The sequence below is a fragment of the Monodelphis domestica genome, chromosome 8 (genome assembly GCF_027887165.1).
Source record: "Monodelphis domestica isolate mMonDom1 chromosome 8, mMonDom1.pri, whole genome shotgun sequence".
In the NCBI taxonomy this organism is placed as follows: Eukaryota; Metazoa; Chordata; class Mammalia; order Didelphimorphia; family Didelphidae; genus Monodelphis; species Monodelphis domestica.
Window position 1 is genome coordinate 60,335,537 of NC_077234.1, and position 27,975 is coordinate 60,363,511.

A 27,975-nucleotide genomic window follows, 5' to 3' on the forward strand; every position below is an offset into this window, starting at 1 on the left:
GTTTAAATTTTGCCACTGATGACTCACTGGCTGTGTCAGTCAATCAGACAATGAGCTTTTATTTAAGAGTTTACTGTGTGCCAGGCACTATGCTAATGGAGGCTAATACAAAGAAAAGTAAAAACAAGGTACCTGCCTTCAAAGTTTATACTCTAGTGATGAAGACAACATATAAATAACTATGTATATACATATTTATTTAGTGTAAACCAAAGGTAACGTCAGAGGAATAGTTCTTGGAGAGGAGGAGAATGGGGTGGCAAAGGCTTCCTGCCTGGATGGTGTGAATTTACCCCTTACCGTGAGATTGAACTGAATCTTGAAGGAAATCAAGAGGCAGAGATGAGGAAGTACAACATTCCAGGCACTGGGGATAACAAGCTAAAAAGGGGCGGGGGAGTGAGTATATAGTGTTCAAGAAACTAGAAATAGATAGGCTTAGATCCTGGAGTTTGCAGAGAGAAGTATATGAATGAAAAGACGGAATCGGGCCAGGTTGTGAAGGTCTTTAAAAGGACAAGTAAAGGGAATTTGATTCTGGAGGTAATGCGGAACCATGGAGATTACTGAGGGTGTGGGGAGTATGGGATTGACATAATCATACCTGGATTTTAGTAAAGAGTTTAGACACCTGAGTGGAGAGTGAATTGGAATAGAGAAGAGACACTTGAGACAGGAAACCACTGGGTATGTCACTTAATTTCTCATCCTCAATTTCCCCCATCGGTAAAAAGAGGAGGTTGAACCCAATAATTTCCAAGCTTCACACCTATGAGCCTAAATCCCTTGATCTTTCTGACTCTCAGTTTCCTCGCCTGAGGAAAAGTGGCCCTTGTGTCCACCTGCTTAGAGGCTCCCCAGGTCCCCTCTGTGCCCACTCCCCAAATGCTGCCTCACCTTCGCTCCCTACCGCCCACCCCCAAACAGCCTCCCCTCCCGACCAGGGACACAGCCCTGTCCCCTAACCCGGGCCGGAGCCCCTCAGGGGGGTTTTCCCCCGACAGGTGAGACCCGGCTAGGGCGGAGAGACTGAAGACGGGGGTACCTGGAGGATAATATCGGAGCAGGAGCCTTTTAAGCTTCATTCTCTCGCTCACCGAGCACCGGCCAGAGGCCTTCATAGCCATGGCAACCGCCTAACAGAAGCTGCCCGGCTGGTCAACGCTTGCGCATGCGCTCACAGGGGCGCCCTTTGCCTGGCGGGTGGCAAGAGCCTGGAGATCCTACTTACCTGGTGTGGGATTCCCTCCCCGGAGCTAGCGGAGGCCTCTCGGGTCCGCCCAGAACAGAATTAAGAGGAAAGTTCGACACCTTTTTTGGGTACTGAACTCCTTGTGACAGCTCGCTAAAGCCACCTCTTGACTCCTTCTCAGGATTCTATTTTTAAATGCTCGAAATAAAATGCCTGGAAACCAACGATGATGAAATACAGTTTTCAAAATATTTAAAAAACAAGTTCTCGGATCCCGGGTTAAGAACCTCTCATCTAGAGGTGGCTGCGGGACGCTCTGGAGGGTCTCTACAGGTGAAAAGTCCTTGCCTCCATCCCTAGAGGATTTCCCTCCCTCTCCCTCCCCCTCCCCCCCAAATGCCTAACACTAGCTCAGCTTGAGGCCAAAATTTGGCAGTGTTTGCTTGGCACTAACCCTGGACGATCCTGCTCATTCTTACCATAGCTGTGCGACATTGTGTATATCACTTAAACTTTTTGTACCTCAATATCCTCCTTTTTATAATGGAGGTCATATTAAGACCTATTTCACAGGGTTGTAGGAAGGATCTAGCAGATAACACAGGGTGGCCCAAAAGTCTGAGTGATCTTTTAAGCTATTAAAGCTCAAAAAGGTCTCTGAGATACTTTTAAAGTATCACGAATATATATATATGTAAAATACATTGCAAGTTTTAAAGCTACATAAATGCTAGCTGCTGTTACTGTTGTTTGGTATTCATAGATTTAGACAATCTCATTTTGCACAAAATGTGGTGCCTCACCCCCATGAGGCCTAGAGAGTGTCAGAGGCAAAATTTAAACTGAATTTTTGATTCAGTGTCTTAACTCTGCAATTACTCCATTTACTGCCTGTTTTGGTTGCTTAATTGAATTGAATAGACCCAAAACTTGGGGATCTTTAGGAGTCCCAGATGGTGAGCTTTGCACTGAAGATTAGTCAAGTTGATTTGGGTAGTTATGAGGTGTGCTGCATTTTAAGAAGCGGAACATATAGAGAGAAGTCAGAGAATTTACTTCAACCATCCTTCCTTTAACAGATTTTAAAACTGGGGCCAAAGCAAATAAGTCAGTTTTCAATTTTCATTCTGGAGGAACTGCCTTTTTGGGGAGTAACTCCAGCCTTCAGCTTTCTCTTTCCCTTTCCTTGAAAAAAAAAAAGCCCAAGTATAGACTTATGGAATAATAAGAAATACACCCCAAGGAAAGGAAAAGAATACTTTAGTCAAATTAGTTCTAATTATTCCATTCATTTCTATTCCTTTTACAGATTACAGACTGCATTTTGGCTCACTCACAATCAATTCTTTTGGCCAAGAATTTGGGAGGAAACTACCTGGAGAAGAGGGGGATAAAAAGGGGATCCTAGGATATTTACCAAAGGAAGCTTCCTCTGTAAGATAAAAATATTGGACTCTGGTCCCTTTGTAAGCAGCTAGGTGTGGTGCAGTAGGAAAAAATGCCAGGCCTAGTCAGGAAGACACAAATCTAGCTTTAGATACTTACTAGGTGTGCCATTCTGGGCAAGTTGCTTAATCCTGTTTGCCTCAGTTCTTCATTAGTAGAATGAACTGGAGAAGAAAATGGCAAATCACTCTAGTATCTTTGCTAAGAAAACCCAGAATGAGGTCACAAAGAATGAGACAAGATTAAAAAATGACTGAACAACAAAAATAGTCCCTTCCAGAGATCTTTTTTGTGGTTCTAATAGAATTTAGATAAAAGGTTTGAATGGTAGAATGTGAAGTGGTGAAACTCACCTGAAAAAAAGTTTAAGCAGATGTTGTGTGTGTGTGTGTGTGTTTGCTACTAATCAAGTTGTCAAATAATAAGGAATCGGCATATACAGTTTTATGAGCAGATATCATCATGAACCAGGAGAAGCATGGTTTACAATCTAGGAGACTTTCCCTTGTGGCCTTGGTTTAAATTGTGGTTAAACTATGCTAGACTGAATCATCACTGGTTCAATTCCAAATGCTTCTTACCCTTTTGTCTTTAACTTGATCAAACACTCGATACTTTGTTCTTCATATAAATAGTCATTCATTAAGAATGTCTGTCAATTAGGAATGAAAATCCCTTTTATTACTACTAACCAGGAAATCAGCAACATTTACTAAGTAAATAAACCACAAAGCAAGATGAGAATTCATCTCTCATGAAGTCCCAGGTAAGTAGTGTGTAGGCAATTTGACACACATCATTCTTTGCTTGCTACTCATTGGAAGAGCTGAGAATAGCAAAGAACGAGGTGCAGAAATTTTGAAGTGTGGGAAGGCTTGTCAACCTACTCTACAACTCATTCACTAGATGACCTTAGAATGTTGATTTCCTTGCCCACTGAGATATTGAGATTCCAGATAAGAGTTGCAAAAGCATCTTTAATCATTTGTTAACGTTATTGTTCTATTTCCATGTACATTGTGAAAAAGTTTTCTGTATATATTTACTCAGATGGATCTTTGAGTGCATAGGTTTGGGAACTCCCTCCAATGATTCCTACTCATTTTTAGAGATTCATCTATCTTACAAAAGTTCACCCCAGGGAATCCATTTAACAAGATAAAGGCTTGCCTTAATTTCTCTTTCTCTCCCTTCCCCATTCTGGCCACCCAGATTAATAACACTACTACTACTACTAATAATAATAATAATAACAACAACAACAATAATAATAACTACTACCACCACCATTATTGCTACCACTACTACTTCCACTATTATTACTGACTACTACCACTACTACTACTTCCACCACTATTACTACTACTACTACTACTACCTCTACAACTACTACTACTATCACTACTACTACTAGCACCACTACTAGTACTACCAGGAACACGACTGCTTACTAGCTAATCACTTTACAATTATTATTTCATTTAATCCTATTAGCTGAGAACAAAGCCCAGAGTAGAAATAATTGAAAAATAAGCAGAGGAAAAAGATGAAAAAGTGGTGGCCCATTCTTTCTAAAGGTTTTTATAAAATAAATGAGGAAATAGGAGCTGATTGGCCAGTGGGGAAACATTTTCCAGATAAGACTTGCATGTTGCTTGAGATAATGGAAGAAAACTCACATTCTTTGCCTCAGTCTTCAGATCTGACTGGGTTACTGGTCAGCATAATCTTGGGTTCTGAGTTAAACATTAAGCAAATTTGGTCTCCAATAAACTGGTCTGGTTTCTAATCCAAATATGATCAGGTTCAAACAATACAATAATGTTTTCCCACACTCCTCACTGGAACCATTTGAGACGGGTGTTATTTCCATTTTACAAATGAGGAAATTGAGATAATCAGAGGTTAAGTGACTTGCCTGGCATCACATAACTAGTGTCTCAGGCTAGATTTGAACTCAAGTCTTTCTGATTCTAAGTTAAGCATATCCATTGCATTTCCTAATTGCCGTCTGGGTTATTTGCCTTCTTATACACTTTGGATGAGATGGGACACATCAACTCTGTTCCTTTCAGTGAAATGGAGCATCACTAGACCTTATAATATATCCTGCCTCTATTCCTTTTAGACTCTTGGGCATTGTCATCTGAGCTACTGATGCAACCTAAAGATAGTATGGTCTTGCTATCAGCCTTTTTGCTGCCACCTTAGCACTTCCAGGTCTTTCCATCTGCTGTATAGATAACCTTTCTTTTATGTGTTATCTCCCTTAACTAGATTATGGGCTCTTTGAGAGGAGGAACTGTCTCTTTTTTCTACTTGTAGTTCCAATGCCTAGCATAGTGCTTGGCATATGCCAGGCTCTGATTTTTCATTCACTCATTCATTCAGAGGTACACATGGTTCCTTCTGTCGTCCCTTACTTGTGCCATTGTTACCAGTTCTTCTCTTCTTGTCACAGAATTCCTTACAAAATAACAAACTCTGATTAGTGGCAATATTTGGACAGAAACTATCATCAGACATCCAATAAAGATGATTTCTAATGTTACTTGACACTCTACAACTTTAAGATCTTTGTTATTATAGGAATATCTATCTGGAATTTAACTGAAAAGCAAGAAATAAGAGCATGCAAACCCATGCATGTCATGAGGATATACCTGCCCACACCACACACACTCATATATATATATATGTATATATATATATATAAATAGTCAACATGTCATGAATTCCATGTTTAAGTGCATTCATATACTTTGCTCTGATCCTCATATACAATCTATTCCGTGTGTGTGTGTGTGTGTGTGTGTGTGTGTGTGTGTGTGTGTGTGTGTAGATAAATTCTTTTAAATTGGGACATTAAGGGGCAGCTATGTGGCTCAATAGATACTTCCTAGCTGTGTGACCCTAGACAAGTCACTTAACCACCATTGCCTAGACCTTATTGATCTTATACCTGGAAACCAATACTTAATATCAATTCTAAGACAGAAAGTAAGGGTTTAAAAAAAAGAAATTGGAATATTATTTATTTTCCATTTTCCTCAGGACCTCACACAATATTTTTCACCTAATAGGCATTTAAAAAAAAAATGTTATGGGATTTGATGCAAGCTTGATGATATGGCTTCCTAGTCCATGAATTAAAAGTCAAAAACAAGAAGGGAAAATAGAGGTTTTTATAGTTAGGGATACAGACAGCAATGGGACATAGCAGCTGATAGTAAATGCAAAAGGAAAGACAGGAAAAACTACAAAAATAGACAAAAAAAGGTGCCCAGAAAACCCAGCATCTGGAAATTCTAAATACCAAGACAGGTTTCCCTTAAAATAGCTTTAGAGGTACTGATGTCAATAACTGATGTCAAGGAGAATGAAAATTTAAAACGCACTTTGGGTCTATTCTGTTCCATTCAGTTCAATACACTTTCAACATAATCATATGCCAGATACTATGTTAGGTACTGAACCTACAAAAATGAACTAGCCTCTGGGTCATGGGGTTTCCATTCTGCTGGAAGCAGGCAAGTCTGTCATACATTTTAGAAAGTTTTAAATTCAAAATATCTCCATCTTTTAAAGATTTAGTACTTAAAAGAATAAACTCTTGACCATTAATAGTGATGTATTCTTTTAAAGTTCCAGGGAACAAGTCAAATCAACTAGCATTTATTAAGCACCGACTACATGCCAGGCACTTTCAATACCTTTTTTTCATTTATTTAAGATTTTGCTCATGTATACGCCTATGTATGATAAATCCTCAGGCTTCCTTTTTCTGTCTGTCCTAATATATATCACTTTTAAAAGTCATTTCAAACTGTACCTTTTCCAAGATGTTCTCCCTTACTATCATGCTTTTTGCTGAATGCAGTCTATCCCTTCTACCTCTCAACAGTTATTTATGATTCTCATGCTTTGTTGAGATGCCCTTGAGATGCTAGGGGAAGCTAAATGATTCAGAATAAAGCACTGGCCCTATAGTCAGACAGACATGAGTTCAAATCCAGATTTAGATAAGTACTAGCTATATGACCTTAGACCAGTCACTTAACCTCATTTTCCTCAACTGTAAAATGGGGATAATAATACCTATTTCAAAGGGGTGTCGTGAGGATCAAATGAGATGTTTGTAAAAAGTGTTTAGCACACTGCTGGACACATAATAGATGTTAAATAAAACTTTATTCCCTCCATCATCCTGTCCCCTTTGTCATATTGCTTTGTTGTCTCACTGGATCATGTGTATACCTTTCATTACAATAAGTAGTAAATAACACACATTTGTGTAGGGCTTTAAAATTCACAAAACACTTATTCCCAAATAGGTAAAGAGTGACTTTTTTTTTTTCATTTTACAGGTAAAGAGTGACTTTGCCAAGGTCATAGAGCTAGAAGTAAAACTCAAATTCCCTGAACTCGAGTCTACTGATCTCTGATGGGTAAATTCAATTACTAGGATCATTTCTTCTTTGATCGGCATCCACAGTGCCTATACAAGAATATATACACAGTAACTATTCAATTAATGCTTGCAAAATAGATAAACTAATAAATAAGTGAATAGTGAATAATAGAAAGGGAAAGTGCCCTCAAGAACATATTTCACATCAGGAAAAAATGTATCTGGGATGAAAAATTTGTTGCTTGTAATAATCAGCAAATCAATAGCTTGTATTCAATTAATTGAAATTTGTTTCTAACTGAGCTAGTCAATAAGAACTATGATTTCTCTTTTGTTTCATGGAACCCATGACTTCCTTCAAATTTTATTTAAATTCTGTTAACCAAATTCAACACATATTTTTAATAATAACATGCTTCAGGGGTAACTAGGTAGCACAGTGGATAGAGTACCAGTCCTGGAGTTGGGAGGACTTAGGGTTAAATCTGTTCTTAGACAACTGTATTACCCTGGACAAGTCACTTAATCCCATTTCACTAGCCCAGTGATGCTGGTGTGTCAAAATTTGTCAAAAAACTGAGTATAACTCAGGTGGTGTGTCACTTTGAGAAAAAAAAAACGTAATTTTGTGATATTTATAGTTTAAATAACAAAAATGTATGATTTTAATATATAACTATTTAATAAACCAAAAACTAATTATTTAACTTACCTGCTTAGTGACTTAAACGTTGTTCATCAGTCAGTCAGTTTCTTTTGTTGGTCTTGATATTATTTAACTTGTGTAGGGTGCCATGAATTAAGATAAGTGAGGGGAAGGGGAAATTCTTTAACTAACCTGTCTATTAGTGACTTTTTTTGTTGCTGAATTTCATTGACTAAATCTTCAATTGAAGGTTGGTATTTTGTACATTTCAAGCCCAAGCAAGTGTTACTAACTTCATCTGTTAATCTGTTTATTTTGTTGGTTTTGATATTGTTTAAAGCTGAGAATAAAGTCTCACAAAATACATAGAGGGAAAAATTGTGAGTAAAGCCATTGCTATATTTTTTAGGGTGCTAAAAGTGTCTGGTAATCAGTTCCAGGCACTCCTCTGCTGCACATGGGCCAGTTCCCAGCCCAGTCTTCCCTTGATCTGGCCCCACCCCTCCCCAGCTGGCTGGCCTAGGCACTGAGAGAGCAGTGGCTGCCACCAGCCAGCCTGCCTACCCATAGGCTCCTTCTGTGAGCACTCCTCCTCCCCTCCCCACCCCTGCAGGAGCCCCACACAAGCCATCTGCCTGCTCCCTCACCATGACCAGCAAATGGAGCAGCCCTCCCCCCCAGGCCAGGCCAGGACCAGCCACGGCTATGGGCACATAGCTCCTAGCCTGAAAATTGCAACTCGTTTCAGTGCTGACACATGTGTCATAGGTTCACCATCATGACCCTAGCCCTTATTGCTCTTCTTTCTGAGAACAAATACTAAAACAGAAGGGAAGGGCTTAAAAAAAAAAGTAATAACATGCTACTATTAGTATCAGCACTGGAACAAAAGTTGTATGACCTCATTCAGAACTTATTATCTCACAGACATCTAACTTTGTAATTAGATTTTTTTAACCCATTCATAAATACCTAAGTTGCTAAAGAGTATACTCTTCTTTCAATAAAAGTCATTTTATTCTAGCATTTAAGACCCTATCCAACTTCATATTACACCCCTTCATGTAGCCACCATTTCAATCAAACTGGATACTAGTTCCTAACAATGACATTCCTTCCCTTCTATTTATCCCTTTGCATGTCTGGAATTTGCTACCTCCTCATCTTATATCCTAAAACCCTCACTGCACTTTGAAGCATCATTCAGGTAGTGGCTCTTAGCTGGGTCTTTTAGACAGATCACCTTAATTTTTAACACTCATTCTCTCTCTTGAAATCACTTTGTATTACCATGTGTAAATTTTATATTCATTAGTCTACACATTTGTATTTGAGCAGCTAGGCAGCACACTGGATAGAAGGTTGGACCTAGAGTCAAAAGGATCCAGGTTCAAATCTGACCTCAGAGACACTTGCTTATTTGGGTAACTGAATAAATCACTTAGTTTCTCTCTCCCTATTTCCAGATCTATAAAATAAAATTGGTAATAGTACCTACCTCTCAGGGTTGTTTTGAGGATAAAATGAGATAATATTCATAAAATGTCTCACAATCTTTAAAGCGCTATTTCAATATTAGTTATTATCATCATCATCACTTAATTATCATCTCATCAATTGAATTCAAGTTTTAGTTGAAGACAAGGACTATGCATCACTTGCTTTGAATCCCTAAACCTTAGTATAGTGACTTACACATAGCAGGTGTTTGATACATGCTAGTTAAATGTATCAAATGAGTATTGAAGCATATTTGACTAAATTGGATTATTTGCTAAATGACTCAATGGCAGCAGGGGGCAGCAGTGCACACATTTACTGAAAGGGATTCCCAGCACCCTAGAGATGCAGATCAGTACGTAGGTGGTATAAGTCCAAGTTCAGAACCCCATGGATCTAATAGAACATCCTTGTGGCTTCCTACAGTTTGTCTTTGAAGATAATAATCCTTCAGTGGTTCCAAAATAGGAAATAGGAGACTCAGAAATTCTAGAATTGTTTCTCTAAAGGATTTTCCATTTGTTTGTTTTTAAGAGATATTTCCTTTGTTAAATTGATTTTCTTTGATCCCTTCCCTATTCCTTTCTATTGAGTATTCCTAGCTTGCAAATACTCTATTCCTATTTATTGTTTTGTATGTTTGAGATAAAAAAAAAACCCAAACCCAGCAAATCCTTATCCCCTTTTGAAAGTAGGTGCAGATGAATTAAAATTCATTTTTGAACAATCTAGCCTATGGAAAACCCAAACATGCTGGTCAGTGTTTGCACTTATCCTTCATTTCCCTCATGATTTCCTAAATTTCCATTTTTATTTATCATTTACATTTTCCATGGTATGTTTGCTTTCTTATATTTTATCAAATAATATAAAACCAATTTAAATTGTCTCTAGAATCAAGCCCTTATTTTTTCTGTTCTTTCTCTTTAAGACAGTAGTTCCTTCTTTGTTAGCAAACATTAGCCATAATACAAGTTCCTCACTTCCAATTTACTATACATAAGTCATAGAACTCTATTGTTCACTCTAAAATTTTCCAATATTTGTGTATATGATGATAGCTGGGGCATTTTCTGACAAGTTATCTGAGCTTATCAGCTAAACTGAAAAGAAACACACAGAAAATAATGTGGGGGGAAACCTGGCCTTCGTTTTATTTCCTTGTCAGGATTCCAGGATTATGAGATTTGAAGCTGAAGAGACTCTAGAGTTCATTTCATCCAGTCTTCCTCATTTTAAAGCAGATGACTCTGAGGTCCAGGGGATTTTAAATGAACATGCTCTAAATTGTATTGAATCATTCAAATAGTGAAGGGGTCTGTGATTTCATCACTGTGGAAAATCCTAATATGAAAAATTCCTTCACTGATGTAGAATAGCTACTACTCTATAAATTAAAGTATTAAAGAATTACCTGAAGCCCTAAGAGGCTAAAGGATTTGCATGTTGCCATAAAGTGAGTGTGTGTTGAATGTAGGATTTGAACTCAGGCTTTGCTCAAGATTAGAAAACTAGGTGGCACAGTGGATAGAGCATTGGGACTGGAATCAGGAAGACCTAACTTCAAATCTGAACTCAGACATATATATTTTACTTGCTGTGTGATACTGGGCAATTCACTTAGCTCTGTTTGCCTCAGTTTTCTCATCTGTAAAATGATCTGTAAAGGAAATGGCAAACTTCTAGTATTTTTGCCAAGAAGGTTCTAAGTGATGTCAGGAAGAATGGAGCAAACCTGACACATGAAAACAACTAACTTCCACAGGATTCTACAATCAGTCTTCTATCCACTGTGCCAAGATGTCTCTTTTATTTATTTTTAAAATGGCTCTTTTATAACTTGAGACATCTTAACTTTTTTTTTTGTTTGAAAACTAGAATTTTTTATAGATAGAAGTGGAAAGACAGAATTGAGTGCACATTGAAGGCACAATCTAAGTAGGCTACCCCAAAATTATGGGAAGATGGAATTGGTTTCACTTTAGAAGCAAATTCTTAATAATTAAAGCTGTTTGACAATAACAGACTTCTTGTTAAAGTAGTTAGCTCTCTCCATATTAGATGTCCTCAATTTTTCCGTCAGGAATGATGGAGAGGAAATTCAAACATAGTTTGTAAGGATGTACTAGATGAGCTCTAAGATTCTTTCCAATTCTAAGAGTCAATTATTTATTAATTCTGATGGTTAAATCTCCACTTCCATGTATACATCCAATGTTTTAATTTCTTCCTACAATAGTGTTTTTCTCAATTTTTTCTTAATTAAATAAAAAAGCTACTCAATCAAAAAAAAAAGATAAGAAGGCTACCTACTTTTTCCTCATATATAATCCTCTTTTTAACATCACTTAAAACATTTGAATCATTTAATCTCTTCCTTTGGGTACTCTTCCCTCCACTTCCCCCCCTCCCCCAGGTTTCTTTCTCTTCTTCTTCCAGATTATATATTTCTACAATTTTTAATGCTGATCTTTTCTTCAGGAATGCTTGGAAATCTTCTACTTTATTAAATGTCCATGCTTTCTTCTGAAAGTATATAGTCAGTTTTAATGGATAGGTGATTCTTGGTTGTAAAGCCAGTTCTCCGGCCTTGAGGTCCTTCAGTGTAGAAGCTACCAGATCCTATGTAATCCTGGCTGGAGCTCCATGATATCTGAATGGTTTCTTTCTGGACATTTGTAGTATTTTCTCCTTGGCCTGGAAGCTGTAGAACTTGGCTTAGAACAATCACATTGCTGCAAGTTATCATTTGGGAATTTAATGCAGGGGATGACCTGTGGATTCTTTCAATGTCTATTTTGCCTTATTGTTCAAGAATCTTCAGGTAGTTTTCTTGGATAATTTCTTTTAATATGACTGGATTTTTTTTATCATGGGTTTCATGTAGTTCCATAATTTTCATATTGTCTCTCCTGGATCTATTTTCCAGGTCAATTTTTTTAATGAAAAATTTCATTTTTTCTTCTATTTTTTCATTATTTTGGTTTTCTTTTATTATTTCTTGATGTCTTATGGAATCACTAGTTTCTACTTGCTCAATTCTAGTCTTTAAAGACTGATTTTCATTCATAATCTTTTATTCCTGCTTTTTAATTTGATCTATTCTGCTTTTCTTTGCACTCTTTTCATCATTGGTCCTCTTTGCCTATTCTTCCAGCAGATCAATTCTGGTTTTTTAATATGCTTATTACTTCATTTTGTTTCTGTTTCTCTTTCCATTTGGCCAATTTTGCCTTTTAAGCTGTCGTTTTCTTTTTTAATTACTTTCATTTTTCTTTTTGCCCAGCTTTTCTTCTCATTTCTCTTCTATCTGTCTTACTTGATTCTTGAACTCCTTTTTGAGTTCCTCCAGAGCTTGCAACCAGTTTCCTTTTGGGGAGGGGAGAGAGTAGTTTGTATGTATTTTCTTGTTTTTCACTCTCTGATGCTTCTGGTTTTTGCTTTTTTTTTCCTCTATAGAAAATTTCTAGGATCAAGAGCTTTTTTTTTTTGCTACTGTTTACTCATTTTCCCACTCAAGGACTGGGAGTTCTTCAAGTTACTGGTAATTTCTATCTTAGCTTCTGGCTCAAAAGCCTTTGCCTTAGGGCTATCTTCATTTCCCTGTCAGAGACCCAGTGTGAGACCAATACTATAGAGCTCTGACCCTCACCTCCAGGGCCTAGGATTTCCAGGGATAGGTCTGTTCCAGCTTTGCAGTGTTTTTTCCTAAGGCTCTCTTCACTGCCCTGCTGCTGCTGCCCCTGAACTGCCACCTTCACTGCCACCTCTGAGTGAGTGGAGCTATTAAGCTCCAGATCTCACTGCCAGGGTCTGGAGCCTCCAGGGGCAGGTCTGTGGTGTTTTTTTCTTTAGTATAGCCTGTCACCTAGAATTGGAGGTTGCCCAGGTCCTGACTGCATCTGGAGTAGGAGGTGGTGTAATAGGTGATATTTGAGGGTATATATTTGATGGATACTAGATAACTAATGGATCAGATAGTTATCTTCTTTTTGCCTAACTTCCTCCCTTTGTACCTCCCTCTTCAGAATCCTTTCAGCCTCCCCTCTCCCCTTAGTCAGTCTCACTCAAGTCACTCAGTGTGAGCTGTGAGGTTTCAATGAAATAGTTCTTAATATTCTTTGTCAAACAAGGGGTTTATTTGGGGAAGATAGTACAAGGGTGGAGGATGGAGGTAAGAGGAGTGGAATATCCCTATTCTCTACAGTGAGTGTTCGGTTGGAGGATATTGAGAAAAATGGCAATTCAGTCACTAGCATGAAACAGAGCCAGTCAGAGAGAGATATGAGGACTACTGTCTTCTTCTTCCTTCAGATCAGCCAGATCACCTCCAACTTGGTTATCTTAAGTCCCAGAGATAAACAACCAGCTTCCTCCTTCAGGCCAGCCAGAAAGCCAAAAAGCCTTCATCTTCAGTCACCACCATCAGCCAAAGACCTTCCAAACAGTCACCATTTGCTTGGCTCCAAACTGCTTTTCCCAGTCACATTCCAAATGGAATCTTCATTTGACTGACAGCTGACCCATCTCCAGCTTCTGTCCTTTGCATATAATTTCTCTTTTCTCCACAGTGGCGGCAGGGGATGGTCGGCCTGTGCTTTTCCTTCTGCAGTTTTGCCCCCTTATAAAGTGGAAATCTCCTCTCACTACTTACCTTTCAGGCTGTGTCCAGTGGGAGAGCCCCTTTGCTCATCTTGCTTTGACTTCTGTCCTTTGAAGATGCTTTTTAAAGATTGGTTTGGAAGGATACTCAAAGGAGCTTTAGGATTCCCCTGCTACTATGCTGCCATTTTGGCTCCACCCATACTCTACAATTTTTAATAATTTTTCTGACATTTTTTGATCTATGTTCTCTTCTTCTCTCCCACACCTTTCCTTTCCCTGAATAGGCAGGTAATATGACCTAGGTTTTACATATTTCCATGTTTGCCATATTGTGAAAGAAGAAAAATCACTTCAACTAGAGAAAAATTCATGGAGGAAATGAAATGAAAAATTATATGCTTTAATTTGCATTCACTCTCAATCAGTTCCTCCCATAGTTTCTGAATTTCTGCTTATGTTTCTTTTTTCAGTGCTCCATCTCTGTTGAATGCCATTGCTTATTCTTTCTCAGCCCTAAATAGGATCATTTCACATACCTTTGTCCTTTGCCCATTCTCCTACCTAAACTTTATCCACTGGTGATCTCATCTACTGCCATGGTTTCCATTATCATGTCCATGAATGATGATCAGATATTGAACTCCAGCCTCAAATATCCTCTCAAGTTCTTAGAGAATTATAAAATTTATTGTAAAAGTTGAGACATTGGGGACCACCTAGTCCAACTCATAAATGAACAAGAATCCTTTCTAACACATTTTCAAGGAATTTACTACTCATCTGAGACTGATATTACTTAACTTCTCTGGGTCTCAGTTTCCACATCTGGTAAATGAAGAGATGGGACTCAATGAACTCTATGGTCTCATCCAACTTTAACTTTGTGAACCTATGAAATAGCCAGTCTCTGCTTAGAGATTGATGAAAATAAGTTTATTGCCCCTTTCTCTTTTGAATAGCTCTGCTTGTTGGTAAGTTTTATTAAAAGTCAGTCTCTTTAAACCATCTTTGTTTTAGCTCTGGTGCTAACCCAACTTCAAACAGAACAAATCGAATCCCTTTTCCTCTGGGAACTCTAATTTCAATTTTCTCTACAATGCTCCCAGGCCGGGTATATCTCTGTTTGTCTAACCGTCTGCTTGTCTGTCTCTGACTCTGCCTGTTTCTCTCTCTCTATTTCTCTCTCTATTTCTCTCTCTCTCTCTCTCTCTCTCTCTCTCTCTCTCTCTCTCTCTCTCTCTCTCTCTCTCTCTCTCTCTCTCTCTCTCTTTCTATGTCTCTCTCTTCTCTCCCTCTCCTCTTTTCTCTCCTTCTATCTCTCTATTTCTATATCTTTCTGTCTCTTTCTTTGTGTCTCTGTCTCTGTTAGTCTTCTTTTCTGTAATTTGAGGGGAAGAGTACAAGTCAAAATACACTCAAACTAACCTAGCTGACAGTGAGGATTGGGGATCTATAGATGAAGGGAGCAAATGAAAAAAAAACAACAGGAAGAAAGAGAGAAGAGAGGTTGTGGATTTGTTGCAGCCAAAGAAACGCAGTTTAATGTGACATAGGCAAAGTTTCCAGGCATGTAAAAATAACCAGTTCATGCACCATTTAAGGGATGATTTGGAAAGAGGTGATTCTAAATGAATATTAACAACATGAATAGTCTCCCCCAAAGTAGCCCAAGATATCTAAGAAAAAAGAGCACATATTTAGGGAAAAGCAAGGCAGCCAAAGGAGAGAGGATGAGCTACAGCAGTATAGTTAACTGTGGTTGGCAATAGGAGAGGAAGAACCTTGTTAAATGTCATTTGAAAAGTGGAGAAACTCCCTGGAAAGCTGTTCCAGTAGCCACACAAGGCAGCTCTTCCCATAGTGTATTCTCCATCCTCTGTTGTACCCTTTCCCCCCTAACAAAACGCTCTGTGTGGGAAATTATTTTCCATTTGTTGGTGAGGAATTTAGAATGATGTAACTGATTTTAATAGTGTTTCTTTTCTTACACTGTTCAGCTAAATGTTTCAATGCTAGTCCTCTGTGACTTGCCTTTTCCAGTTTCCTAGGTGTACATGCTCACATTAGAAATGTAACAATTGGCTTTCCTGGGCCAGTTCTGCCTATTTTCTAGCCAAATTGGACTGGTCATTCCAATTTTCCTTTTCAATAAGACTTGACCATTTATTTGTGGAGACATTGAGATGCTATTCAGGACCAGATTTGAGTTGTATTCTCAAAATTCAGTAGATCCTCCTTGCTGCTAGTCACCTATTTTGTATTTCTACGGATTAAGGCAAAACTGCCAATAATATAGCTATTTACTGATGAAATAAACTGAGGTTAACAGATTTGCCTAAAATCATCAGCTTTTAAATAAAAAAGGTAGGGCAGCTAAGTGGCACAGTGAATAGACTGACAGGTTTGTAGTCAGGAAGACATGAGTTCAAATCTAGCCTTAGATACTTATTAGGTATGTAACCCTGGGCAGGCCATTTAAACCTGTTTGCTTCAGTTACCTCATCTGTAAAATGAATTGAAAAAGGAAATGGGAAACCACTCCAGCATCTTGGCCAAGAAAACCCCAAATAAGATCAAGAGTTGGACATGACTGAAATCAACAATAATGAGCAAAAGACAAGGGGGCAGCTAGGTGATTCCTAGTGGTCAGACCTAGAGATAGGAGATCCTGGGTTCAAATCTGGCCTCAGACACTTCCTAACTGTGTGACCCTGGGCAAATCACTTGACTTCCATTTCCTAGCCCTTATCATTCTTCTGCCATGGAACCAATACATAGTGTTGATTCCAAGATAGGGAGGTGGGAGGAGTGTTGAGGAAATTTTTTTAAGTGAAAGAGGCAAGACTCAAACTCAGATCTTTTTATTTTAAGTGCATTACTTCCCTCTACCCAATTCTGGGCAAGCCATCTCCTCTGTCTGGGCATTGGTTCTCTTATTCACCAATCAAGAAATTGGACTAAATAGTCTCTCATAATCCCTCTAGTTCTGAATCCTGCATAAAGAGAAACCTCTTTGTTGATGAGAAGGATTAATAATGTTGGGGTAATATAGTAGGAGCTGAGTCCCAGCCCCCTTTTTCTGTAGGAAGAGGGTTATTTTAGGAAACAGGGATAAGGGCTAAATGATGGATAGTGTGAATATCCCATTGATACCCACAAAATGTAAAAAGACGTAAAAGAAGACTTGAAGAAAATGAAGGTTTAAGAGAACATAGTCTCATGGAATAAGAAATGTTAGGTGAAGAGCTGTGATCTGCATGATGGATGGAGAGGGTAAGAACACAGACCTATTGAATATTGAACTGAAAAATACAATCCTCTGAAGAAGAGATCCAATGTCCTTTACGGCAATGTGACTGTATCGTGAAGTCAGCTGTGTTCTATTGAAAGGCATTCACACTTTGAGGGCTCATGGGCCCTAGAACTCCTTTCCGATGCATTCTCAGACTCCTCCTCTATCTCCTCCAACACTGAAGAGGAATGTATACTTTCAACAGCATATTGGTCATCCTAAAATGACTTTTTTGATGTAGTAAACTTTCCAAGTGACACCATTAAAATATGCTTTTACATATTCTGTGATTTTTTTTTGTCAACACAGAATTATTGGAAACCTTTAGCAGAGAAATTTACCCCTGACATTCACTGCCAGAAACCATACAGAAGATAAATCAAAGCTATTTTTATTCACAGTGGAAACTCCCACAATTTAAACATTTCCACAATACAGACTGTTACAGTTGATTGATCTGTAATTACCATGTATGGGTCACTATCATTCTGGAAATATGGGCATCCAATAACTCAGAAACAAGAGGAAGTTTGTAAAGCCCAATCTGATCCAATAACGTTAGTCATTTCATGTATAATGTCTGCTATAATTTCTAGCATGTGTGACACATTCATTTTCATTACTATGGCAAGCAGAGAAAGCTCATCTTCATGCACTTGGATTGGGACTTTTTAAATGTAAAATTCATGATGAATATAAAAATCAGGGAGTTTTTTAAAAAGAGAAACACTTATTTCTCTTTTTTAATGAAGAATAAGGAGTTGGATCAATGTACTAGATAATTAAATATACAATTCAGTCCTACATTATGGATACTTCAGAAGCATGAGATTGGGGAAAGGAAGGGGCAAAAAGGGAAAGAGAGGAACAGAAAAACAGAATGGGAAGTAGATCAGTCAAAAAACATTTTTAATTGCCTACTATGTACCAGGAACCAAGCTTAGCATCAGAGACCCAAAGAAAGGAAAAAAATGACCCCTGCTCTCAAGGATCTCACAGTCTAATGAGAGAGACAACATGGAATCAACTATGAACACATAGATATATATATTATAGGTTATATCATATAATTGTATGGTATAAATATATTAAATATTATGATTACTATAATAGATAATGTATTTTATGTATCATATAATATATAATCTCTCCTAGATCTTTTACAGTTCATCATATACATTTATTTTTCAGTGACATGTATATGATAAATTAGAAGTAATCTCACAGAGAAAGCACTAAAATTAAGAAAAACTAGGAAAGGTAGACTTTTAATAGTAAAAAAACAAATGGACAGGAAAAAAAGAGGGCCACAAAGAGGACAAGGGAGATAGATGTTCATCTTGATTCAGTAAATCTTTTAATAATCATTACTACATCAAAAACACTCTAATAGACACTGGGGGGCCAAAGGAAAACATTAATGAGTTCATGCCTCCCAAGAGCTTCCCACTGAGTGAGGATACAATATCATTGGATGTGGGGGTTAAGTAGAAAGTGGTGGAGAGGAACCAATAACTGGGTGAGTCAGGAGCTTAGGATAACATCCTTTCAGGGCAAGATATTTGAATTGAGCTTTAAAAAGAAAACAGGAGGGCTTTCCAGGCATGCAGACACAATTAAGTGATAATTCAATAAATGTTTTTAATGAATAAATAAATGAAATGATGAAAAATGAAAGGCCAGAGGTAGGAAACAGTTAGGAATAGAGAAAAAAGTAGAGATGGTAATAGAGAGGAAGAGAAAAATATCATACAAGGATTCCCCTCTGTGCATTGGATTGTATATTACTAGGTCATTGATAAAATAATTGTTTTGAACTCAGAACAAACTTAGCCACTTAAAAACTATACCACAGGTGGTACTCAGGTCCCTGAACCAGCATAACAAAACTCTTCTGCCCACAATGCAATGATGATCCAGAGAATATAGTCTAAATTGAATTCCAGGATCTGGGAGCAGGTGTCTAAGCCATGGATAAGAGAGATGTTTTATAAACATAATGAAACAAAAATACAAAGATTATCTATGATGATCATTTCAGGTATTCAAGACTTCCAGGCTAAGATGGTTACAGAGTAGAAGCAAGGGTCGTCTTCTCCTCACAACCAACTGATATAAAGTGCCTCAAAAGGACAAAAAAAAACGATGAGCGAAGGGACTCTACCATAGGGCACAGCCTTAAAGCCCAGGGTTTGGACATTTCCACACTATAAGGGGGTAGAATTACACCTACCAAAGTGTGAGCTGATCACCCCTCCCCTACTCCACCTAAGGGGCCAGAGTTAGAGTGAGCACAGGGCAATCTCTAGGTTTGGAGGGATGGGGGGGAGGGGAGGCTGGCTGAAGACACCACAGATTTACTCCCTGAGGGCAGAGAGACTTGGGATCCTAGGAGGCTGAGGAATGTGTAGCTTGGACTCAGAGATAGGGCAGAGAGGAGCTGCCCACAGCAGACATGACAGAGACTGAAAAATAGCCTCCAGGCAAAAACTGTTCTGTAGCTCGATACACAGAGAGCTGCCTAGCCTTTCCACTCAGACTTCTGGCTGGGAAGGGAAGAAAAAATTAACACAGCAATGGCCTCCAACACAAGAACTGCAATCTAAAACTACCAAAAACATTAAGAAAAAGCCTCTGATCCTGGATAACTTATATGGGAAAAGAAACTCAGAAGACTGCAGAGGAAACAGCAGAGGGTGACAAACAAGCAAACACATCCAAACTTTGAAAGCTCTCCAGGAACTCAAATTGGAGTTCAAGAACCAAGTAAGAAAGATAGAAGAAACTTGGCAAGAAAAGTGGGAAATAGTTCAAACAGAAAATAACAGTTTAAAAGACACAATCTCTCACTTGGAAAAAGAAGCCCAGAAATCACATGAAATGATAAGCAAATTGGAGACTGGAATTGACCTCCTGGAAGCCATGAAAAGCAGGATATGACAAATCAAAAAGGGAAATCAAAAGATGATAGCTGAAAACCAGTCTTTAAAGACTAGAATTGGGCAGATAAAAGCTAATGATCTCAAGACAGCAAGAATTAATAAAGCAAAGGCAGTGACAAAATAGAAGAAAACATGAAATATCACTGAGAAGATGTCAGACCTGGAAAACAGGTCCAGGAGAGACAATTTGAGAATCAGGTCTATCTGAAAACCTAGGAAAAAAAACCCAGAAACTTTGACATCATATTACAAGAAATTATCCAAGAAAACTTCCCTGATATTCTTAAATAAGGGGGCAAAATAGACATTGAAAGAGACCATAGATCACCCTCTACATTAAATCCTCAAAAGACAACCCCCAGGAATGGAATTCCCAAATTCAAAAGCTTCTAAGCTAAGGAGAAAATGTTGCAAGAAGTCAGGTATTCAAGGCTTTCCCCCAGGTCTGCTGTTCTCACTCATAGTCACCTCCTAGCTTCCCTGACTTTCCTCAAGTTCCAGTTAAAATCCTACTTTTGGCAGGGTCTTTTTTCCAGTCCTTTTGTCTTCCTTCCTTCTAGAGACTAATTCCAACTTATCCTTCATGGATTTGGTTTATACATAATTCTTTGCATGTTATAAAACATTAAACTCTGAGCTCCTTGGGAGCAAAGACAATCTTTTGCCTTTCTTTATATCCCCAGAGCTTAGCATGGTGCCTGGTACATGGTAGGCAGTTAATTAATTGACTGACTTCCCCAGTTCTCCTTGTAGCCCTTACCTATATCCCAGCCCTCCTTTCCTCAGATTTCCACATTAGATGGTTGAAGTACCCACACTACAGCACTACAAAGAGTTTCTGGAAACTTGCCAATGTATTCCATGACTGCTTTTAAGTAAAATTCCTATTCCCATACTACAGCTTATTTCAGAAAAGAAGTAGAAGGAAAACAATCTCTGGAATATAATTCACACTAGTATGTGAATGACTCATATCCCTTTTGAATTTCCAAATTTTAGATTTAGATTTGAGGGTTAGCTCAAATGGATGTGTAATTGGAAAAATTTTAGCCACTGATACAAAATTAAGCCATTTGGGAAGATTTTGGAAGCTCCCTTCCAAAGAAATAGCAGCTGTACTTCTTGTTCCCTTCCCAAATCTGTCTCCATTTTGTGCTTTTAATGCTTGGAAAGGTTCTTAACCTGGGATCCACAGACCCTTAAGGTTTCCATGGATAGATTTTAGGGGGTCCCCAAACTTGGATAGAAAAAGAAACTACATCTTTATTTCAAATTATTGGTTTTCTTTGTAATATAGTATATTTTATTACATCTATTTAAAAACATTCTGAGAAAGTGTTTATGGGGACTGGTGGTCCAAAATGTTAAAAGCCATAATGGAGAAATATAGGTTAATAGCATCAGAGAGAGCAGAGTCAAGGGAAGAATTTTTGGGTTGTTCATTTGTGGAGAGAAGAAAACTGAAAATATTCTTGTGTCAGGAGAAGGAACCAGGAGACTGGGGAAAAGAGGTAGACATCAATCAATTAGCAAATTTTAATTTAATACAATAAGTACCTGACACTGAGCTTAGTATTGGGAATATAAAGAAAGGCAAAAATATTCCCTACCCTCAAGGAGCTTACATTCTAATGGAGGAGAAGGGAACAACATGTAAAAAGATGTAAATATATACTTACAAAATATATACAAAGTAGAGAACATAAGATTTGAGACTAGAAAGAGAAGATAATCTATAATCTCTCCAGGGAAGCTGGGAGGAGAGGGGATAATGTTGACCCAGAGAAGAGTTGTCTCATCCCCACTTCATCTTTGTCTCCTAAATCGAAGTTCTTGACAAGTTCTTTTGATTCTTCACTGAGTCCCTCTGATCCATTCCATTCTTTCTTCTTCTGCTGCCACCACTCTGTTGGTTCAGTGCTTTCTCATCTCTCATTTAGACCTCTCAAATAACTTTCTAATTGTTATCTCCAAATCCAGATTCTCCCAATTCTAGTCCATGTTACACATTTTAAAATACAATGTATAAATGTTTATTGAATTAATTAGAATTCTTATTATGTACTGAGGAAGTGGAGGGATAATTATTAGAGGGGAAGAAGAATGGATACAGAAAGGAGGTAAGAAAAGGAGGAGAGGAGAGATAAGAAATGGGAGACAAGAAAGGAAAATAGAAAAGATTACGAAAGAGGGAGATGTGGGAGAAGGGGAAAAGATAATTTCCAAATACTAAGTAATGAGGGAGAAAAAAAATTCTAGTTCTCTTTTCTAAACCTTATTTTCCTCTTATGCCGAATATAGGAGCCCTAAAAGGGACAGGAGAGGAGATGAAGGAGAGAAAATCTCTGTAGGTTCTGAAGTGTCTCTCAAGGTAACTCCTTTTAAATTCAGTATACTCTGTGGTCTCCTTCATCTGAGGACTGAGAAATATCACCTCTGAGGACCATCCTTAGAAGTGTGTATGGGTTGACTATCTATTTTTTTAAATTTTTAGTTAATTTATTTAATAGATGTCTCTCTTTTTATGTAAAAAATGGTTTTACTTCTGTTTTCATGAAGCAATCTTTGTGAACAATTTTCTCAGCTCACATTTGGTTCAAATAAAATCAAACATTTAGTATAACTTTTATAACAATGCATGAATGAATTTTAAATATGCAATAAAAATAATGTGCAGAAATATTTATAAAAATCATTTTTGGTGATTCAGCTTACTATGTTGTAATTGTCAAAAATGATAGACAAAGGGCAGCTAGGTGAACATTTCCTTACCCTGGGCAGGCAGGTCACTTAATGGCAATTGCCTAGCCCATAGTGTTCTTTTGTCTTATAAGGGATACTAAGACAAGAAGGCAAGAATTCAAGAGAAATGAATGATGCAGAGAAATATTAAAGATATGATGTTGCTTTCCTTTTCAGCCTAAATATTGTTTAAGTTCACATGTCCATATTTCCCATTCAAATATAGTAAGCATTGGTGATACGTAACTATCCCTACAGATCAGCCTCTGCTAAGTGATGGTGATGGTGGCAGAAAGACAGTTTAGGAGCTTTCTCTAACATGATATATTAATATAGACAATTCCAAATGTTCCAACTCAAATTTAGCTTCATTGGGTCATACTGTGTTAAGTAATTATACTATGATATTTCCTATTGTTTGACGGGAATTTGACATATTAGTCTTGAATTTGCTGTCTTTGCTTTGAACTATAAGTCCATTAGGGAAAAGGGGATGTCTTTATAGGGAGTTGTACTCATAAATATCACTGGCCATTGATTTATACCAAGCAGAGATGGAGGGAAATGCAGCCTGGCATGTTCAAATTCTCATCTGTGTAAGATCTATTTAAGAAATATCCAATAATCCATTTTGTTTGGAGCAGAACTTTTATGAAATGGTATCATTGGGGATACGGCTGGAAAATCAGGGTGCTAGAAAGGAAGTTATTACCTGGAATACTGTTCTAGTAGCAACACAAAGCAGCCCTCTCTGGATTATGAAGTTCAAGTACCTAGGTGAAGAAGCCATAAGGGAGCAGATGGACTTTGAGACTAGAGGTAGGTCAAGTGAATAAAAGTCAAAGAGATGCCTCAGTCTTTGTGAAGGAAGTGGAGAAAGGAAAAGCTAAGGAGGGTGTGTTTAGGAAACCAAGCTATGGACTTGGAGTAGATATAGGAGGGAGGGGGAATGAGCAGCAAAGTCGAAGATCTGCTTATTCTACTTAGTGAGTGGAATTAAGTGGAAATGAAGGTCATCAGAACAAAATTTGAGGAACTGTGAAATTAGAGAATCAGATAAGTGTTCCACACAGCTGCCCTGCTCTTCTTTTTCAGCTAAACTCACTCAGAATTTTGTCTTTGCTTTCTCTCTTGTTCTCTTCTTAACTCCCCACAATCTGACTTTTGATTTCCTCATTCAACAAAAAAATATTTTTCCCAGGATGAACAATAATCTAAAAAATGCCAGATCCAATAATCTTTCCTTAATCTTCATCCCACTTGACCTCTCCATGGCATTTGGCACCATAGACAACCCTCTTCTCCTTAATACTCTTTTTTTTCTATAAGTTTTCAGGACATCAATCTTTCCTAGTTCTCCTTTCTAACAGCTGTTTTTTAATTCCTTTTCAGTCTCTTTCTACTGAATCTTCATCCAGATCATATCCATGTAACTGTGGGTGTACAGAGGAATCTTATCCCTCTATACTACTTATTTTAGTGATTTTATAAGCTCCCATGGATTTAATTATCATCTCTAACTGGATGATTCTCAAATTTGCTATGGAGTCCTAATTCCCCTGCTAACTTCCAGATTCATATCACTAGCTATCTTTCAGATTTCTTGAACTGGAAGCAGCAGATATCTTAAACTAAATAGGTCAAAAACTGTACTCTCTATCTTTCCTCCTAAACCCTCCCTACTTCCAAACTTCCTTATTACCATTGAGGAAATCACCACCCTCTTAGGCCCCCCAGGCTTGAAACTTAGTTGTCATCCTTGACTCTGCACTATCTCTCATCCTTATACCCAAACCTGTTGCTAAGGTCTATCCATTTAATATTTGCAGGTTAGCATCCTTGGTTCTACCATTAGTGCTATATGACCTTGGGCAAGTTAAATGATGTCTCTTGGTCTCAGTTTCTTCTTCTGTAAGACAAGGGGGTTGATTAGATGGCCTCCATGACTTTTCTGGCTCTAAATCCATTACTTTCTAATTTTAAACAAGAAGTCAAGGTTTGTAGAGTTAAAATGAAAATTCAGTACTTCCCATATGGTAGGACATTATAAATATTTGTTAGTCTTCTGAATTCTTTTTTTAGCTTTCTCCTAATACAAAATTTTACCCTTTGGTTGAATGAAGAAAATTCTATAATTATCTTTGAGGGGGTGGAAGAGAAACTGAATATTATAAAGAAGAGCCTGAAATTTATTTTACTTGAAGAAAGGGTGGTTTTAGGCTTCCTTTGAAAAAAAAAACACAACTACGTATGACCCAGTTTTCAACTAGGTCAATATGTGGTAGACAGAGTTAAATCATCAAAGGGCCAAATTAGCCTAAAGCAGAGGAAGATTTTCATCAGATTACTTCCTATCTCATATTTTTGCGTGATTGGAACCTGTCTTTCCAGACAGTACAGTTATGGGTATGTCATTGGGGGGAGGGGAGAAGAAGAGGGGAGAATATGATGAGCATGATATTCCTTGACTTGGTTTTCCCTATCTTCCTCCCAATCTTTACAAGGTTTTGCATTTCTTCCTTCCCTGTTTGATTTTTTCTTTGCTGATTATCTTGGAATAATGAAAATAGGGTGTCTTCCAGTTTGTTTTCCTCTTTTCTGTCCTTTTCCCCTTGGATTTTTAGAAAAAGTAATATTTGGCCTTTCAGAATATGTCATTTAAGTCTTAGTATTTATTTTCTTGTTTTAAAAAATCTTTCATGTTGACTCCTACTAATTTTCTAGAATTTTCTGTTGTTATTTCTCAGAAGCTTTGCCTAATTGCAGATATTATCACAGAACTGTTTTTTGGGAAATAAAACTTGCACTTACTATGGCATACAGATAGATTATAATTTGTGGACCTATTTTATTAAACTTCATTATGATCAAACACTTATGAATAATTTATATAAAGGTACAAATGGCATGCTTCTCAAAATTATAATACAAAGCTAGGAAAGAAAGGTTCACTGAATGAAGGATCTAAAAGGATTTTTACAAGCTAAAATTTTGGACTAAATCTAATCAGACAAAACAGTGAGGATAAACACAAAGTCCAAGGCTTAGGTTCAAAAAATCAAAGATCTGAGAAGAAGATAGGAAGAGTAATAAATTCAAAAAGGGTTTGGGATTTTAGTTGACTATAAACTCCATGTGATTGAATAGTGTGGAAAAAATGCCAAAAATAATAATGTGATCTTGAGCTCCATGAAGAGAGGCAAAGTTTGAGATGTGGAGACCATAGTACTGCTGTACCCCCTGACTCTTCAGACCTCCTCTTCAGCATTATGTTCAGTTCTGATGGTCATGGTTTATGAAGGACACTGAAAATACAGGAAGTGTGCAGATGAGGGTAACCAATATGATGAAAGGGCCTTGAAATGGTCTAATTAAAATATTCATGCTTGTCCATTTCTATTAAGTTCATTGTTAAAAAGTAATCATTCAATTCAATTCAATTCAATAATGATTTAGTACCCTGTGTGTACAAATCACTATGGATAAAATGAAAGAATCCTCAAGGAGCTTACATTCTAATCAGGTTGGAAGTGGAGATACATGTACACAAAATAATACAAAATATATATAAAATAATGCAAAATATTTTTAGAGGCAGAGGGAGAGAGAGAGAGAGAGAGAGATAGACGGGGGGGGGGGGAGAGAGAGAGAGAGAGAGAGAGAGAGAGAGAGAGAGAGAGAGAGAGAGAGAGAGAGAGAGCTAATAATGTGAAGGGTCAGAAAAGGCACTGATGTAGGAATTGGCATCTAAATAGTGCTCTGAAGGAAGCTAGGTATTTTGGACAATGAAGGTGAAGAGCAATGCACTCCATACATGAAGGAGCACTCAGGTAAAGGTGTAAAGGCAAGAGATGGAAGGTCATGTAAGGGCAGAATTAACAGGCTAGCTTGACTGGAATGGACAATGTAGAGAGGAGAATGATATGAAATAGACTGCAAAGGGAAGTGGAAACCTGTTTGTGAAAGTCTTTCAATGTCATACTGAGAATTTTTTTCTTTTATCCTAGGGGTCATAGGGAGATATTGAAGACTTTTGAGTGGGGCAATAGCATGATCAGATGTGGATTTTAGAACTATCAACTTGGCAACTGTGTGGAGCATGGATTCAGAAGGGAAGTGACTGGAGGCTGGGAATATAAATTGGAGGCTGTTGCAATAGCCCAGATGAGAGACAATGAAGGTCTGAACTTCAGTAAAGGTTATGTGAATGGAGAGAAAGGTTTATGTGTATGTGTATATACACATGAATATAGGCATAAGTGCAAACATGTGAGTGTGTGAATGTGTGTGTATATACATACATATTATATGCAATGTTGTAAAGGTAGAACCAAAAAAATCTGACAATTGAATGGATAGAAGGTTGAAGTATAGCAAAGAGACAAGGAGAGCATCAGGATGGTATGCCTGGGGAATTAGAAGGACAGTGTATCATCAAAAGGAAGAGAGAAGTTTGGAAGAGATAAAGGTTTTAGATGAAATTGGCCCCATTTTAGGAGGTTTGTTTTTCAGATGTCTGTGGGACATTCAGTAGCTGAATGGAGAAGGTAGTTGGTAACATTGGATTGGAATTCAGAAAAGAGTTTTAGGGCAGAATATAGCTATAGATTTGGGAGTCGTGTGCAGACAAACTATATTTGAATCCATGGGAGTCAAACAGAGGGATAGAGAAGGGGAGAGAACCCAGGACATAGTTACTTAGCAGAAGAAAGAGAAGGATCCAGAAAATAAACTGAAAAAGAAAAGGCAGAAAAGTATGAAGAAATCAAAGAAATATCAAGGGCAATAATTCAAATAAGAAGAGAGTATCCACAAGAAGATAGTGATCGACAATGTTAAAAGCCCAAAGATGAAACATTAATTGAGAAAATACTGTTAGATTGGGTAGTTAAAAGAATTTTTGGTAATCTTGGAAAAAGCAGTAGATGGGATGGAAGCCATTTTTCAAAACATTGAGAAGTTAATGGGAGGTGAAGAAATGGAAGCAGTGAGCATAATAAACAACTCTTTCTAGAAATCTGATGATATAAAGGAGACAAACTATAAAGCAACAGCTTGAAAGAATGCAGAATGAAGTGAAAGATTTTTAGAACTAAGAAGACGTAGATATTTTCTGGAGAGACCAGAGAAGAAGCCAGTGGATAAGAAGACTTTGAAGATGAGAGAGAGAGAAAAAAAAGAGGATGATTAATGGACCAA

General features: G+C 37.7%; 1 protein-coding gene and 1 long non-coding RNA gene across 2 annotated transcripts in view; one reads left to right on the forward strand and one right to left on the reverse strand.

The window, feature by feature from the left end:
- DAW1 (dynein assembly factor with WD repeats 1) overlaps positions 1–1,194 on the reverse strand; it is a 55,256-nt gene extending 54,062 nt beyond the window's left edge. The window contains exon 1 of the mRNA XM_007502149.3: positions 1,046–1,194. Within this exon, the coding sequence (XP_007502211.1) occupies positions 1,046–1,127 (82 nt within the window). The 5' untranslated portion in view covers positions 1,128–1,194. The remainder of the gene's footprint in view (positions 1–1,045) is intronic.
- On the forward strand, positions 111–27,960 carry LOC103103132 (uncharacterized). The gene is made up of 5 exons (XR_001624432.2): positions 111–1,525; positions 2,502–2,626; positions 7,006–7,086; positions 22,336–22,405; positions 26,784–27,960. It is a non-coding gene; the product is annotated as an uncharacterized LOC103103132 (long non-coding RNA).
- Positions 27,961–27,975: the final 15 nt, after the last annotated feature.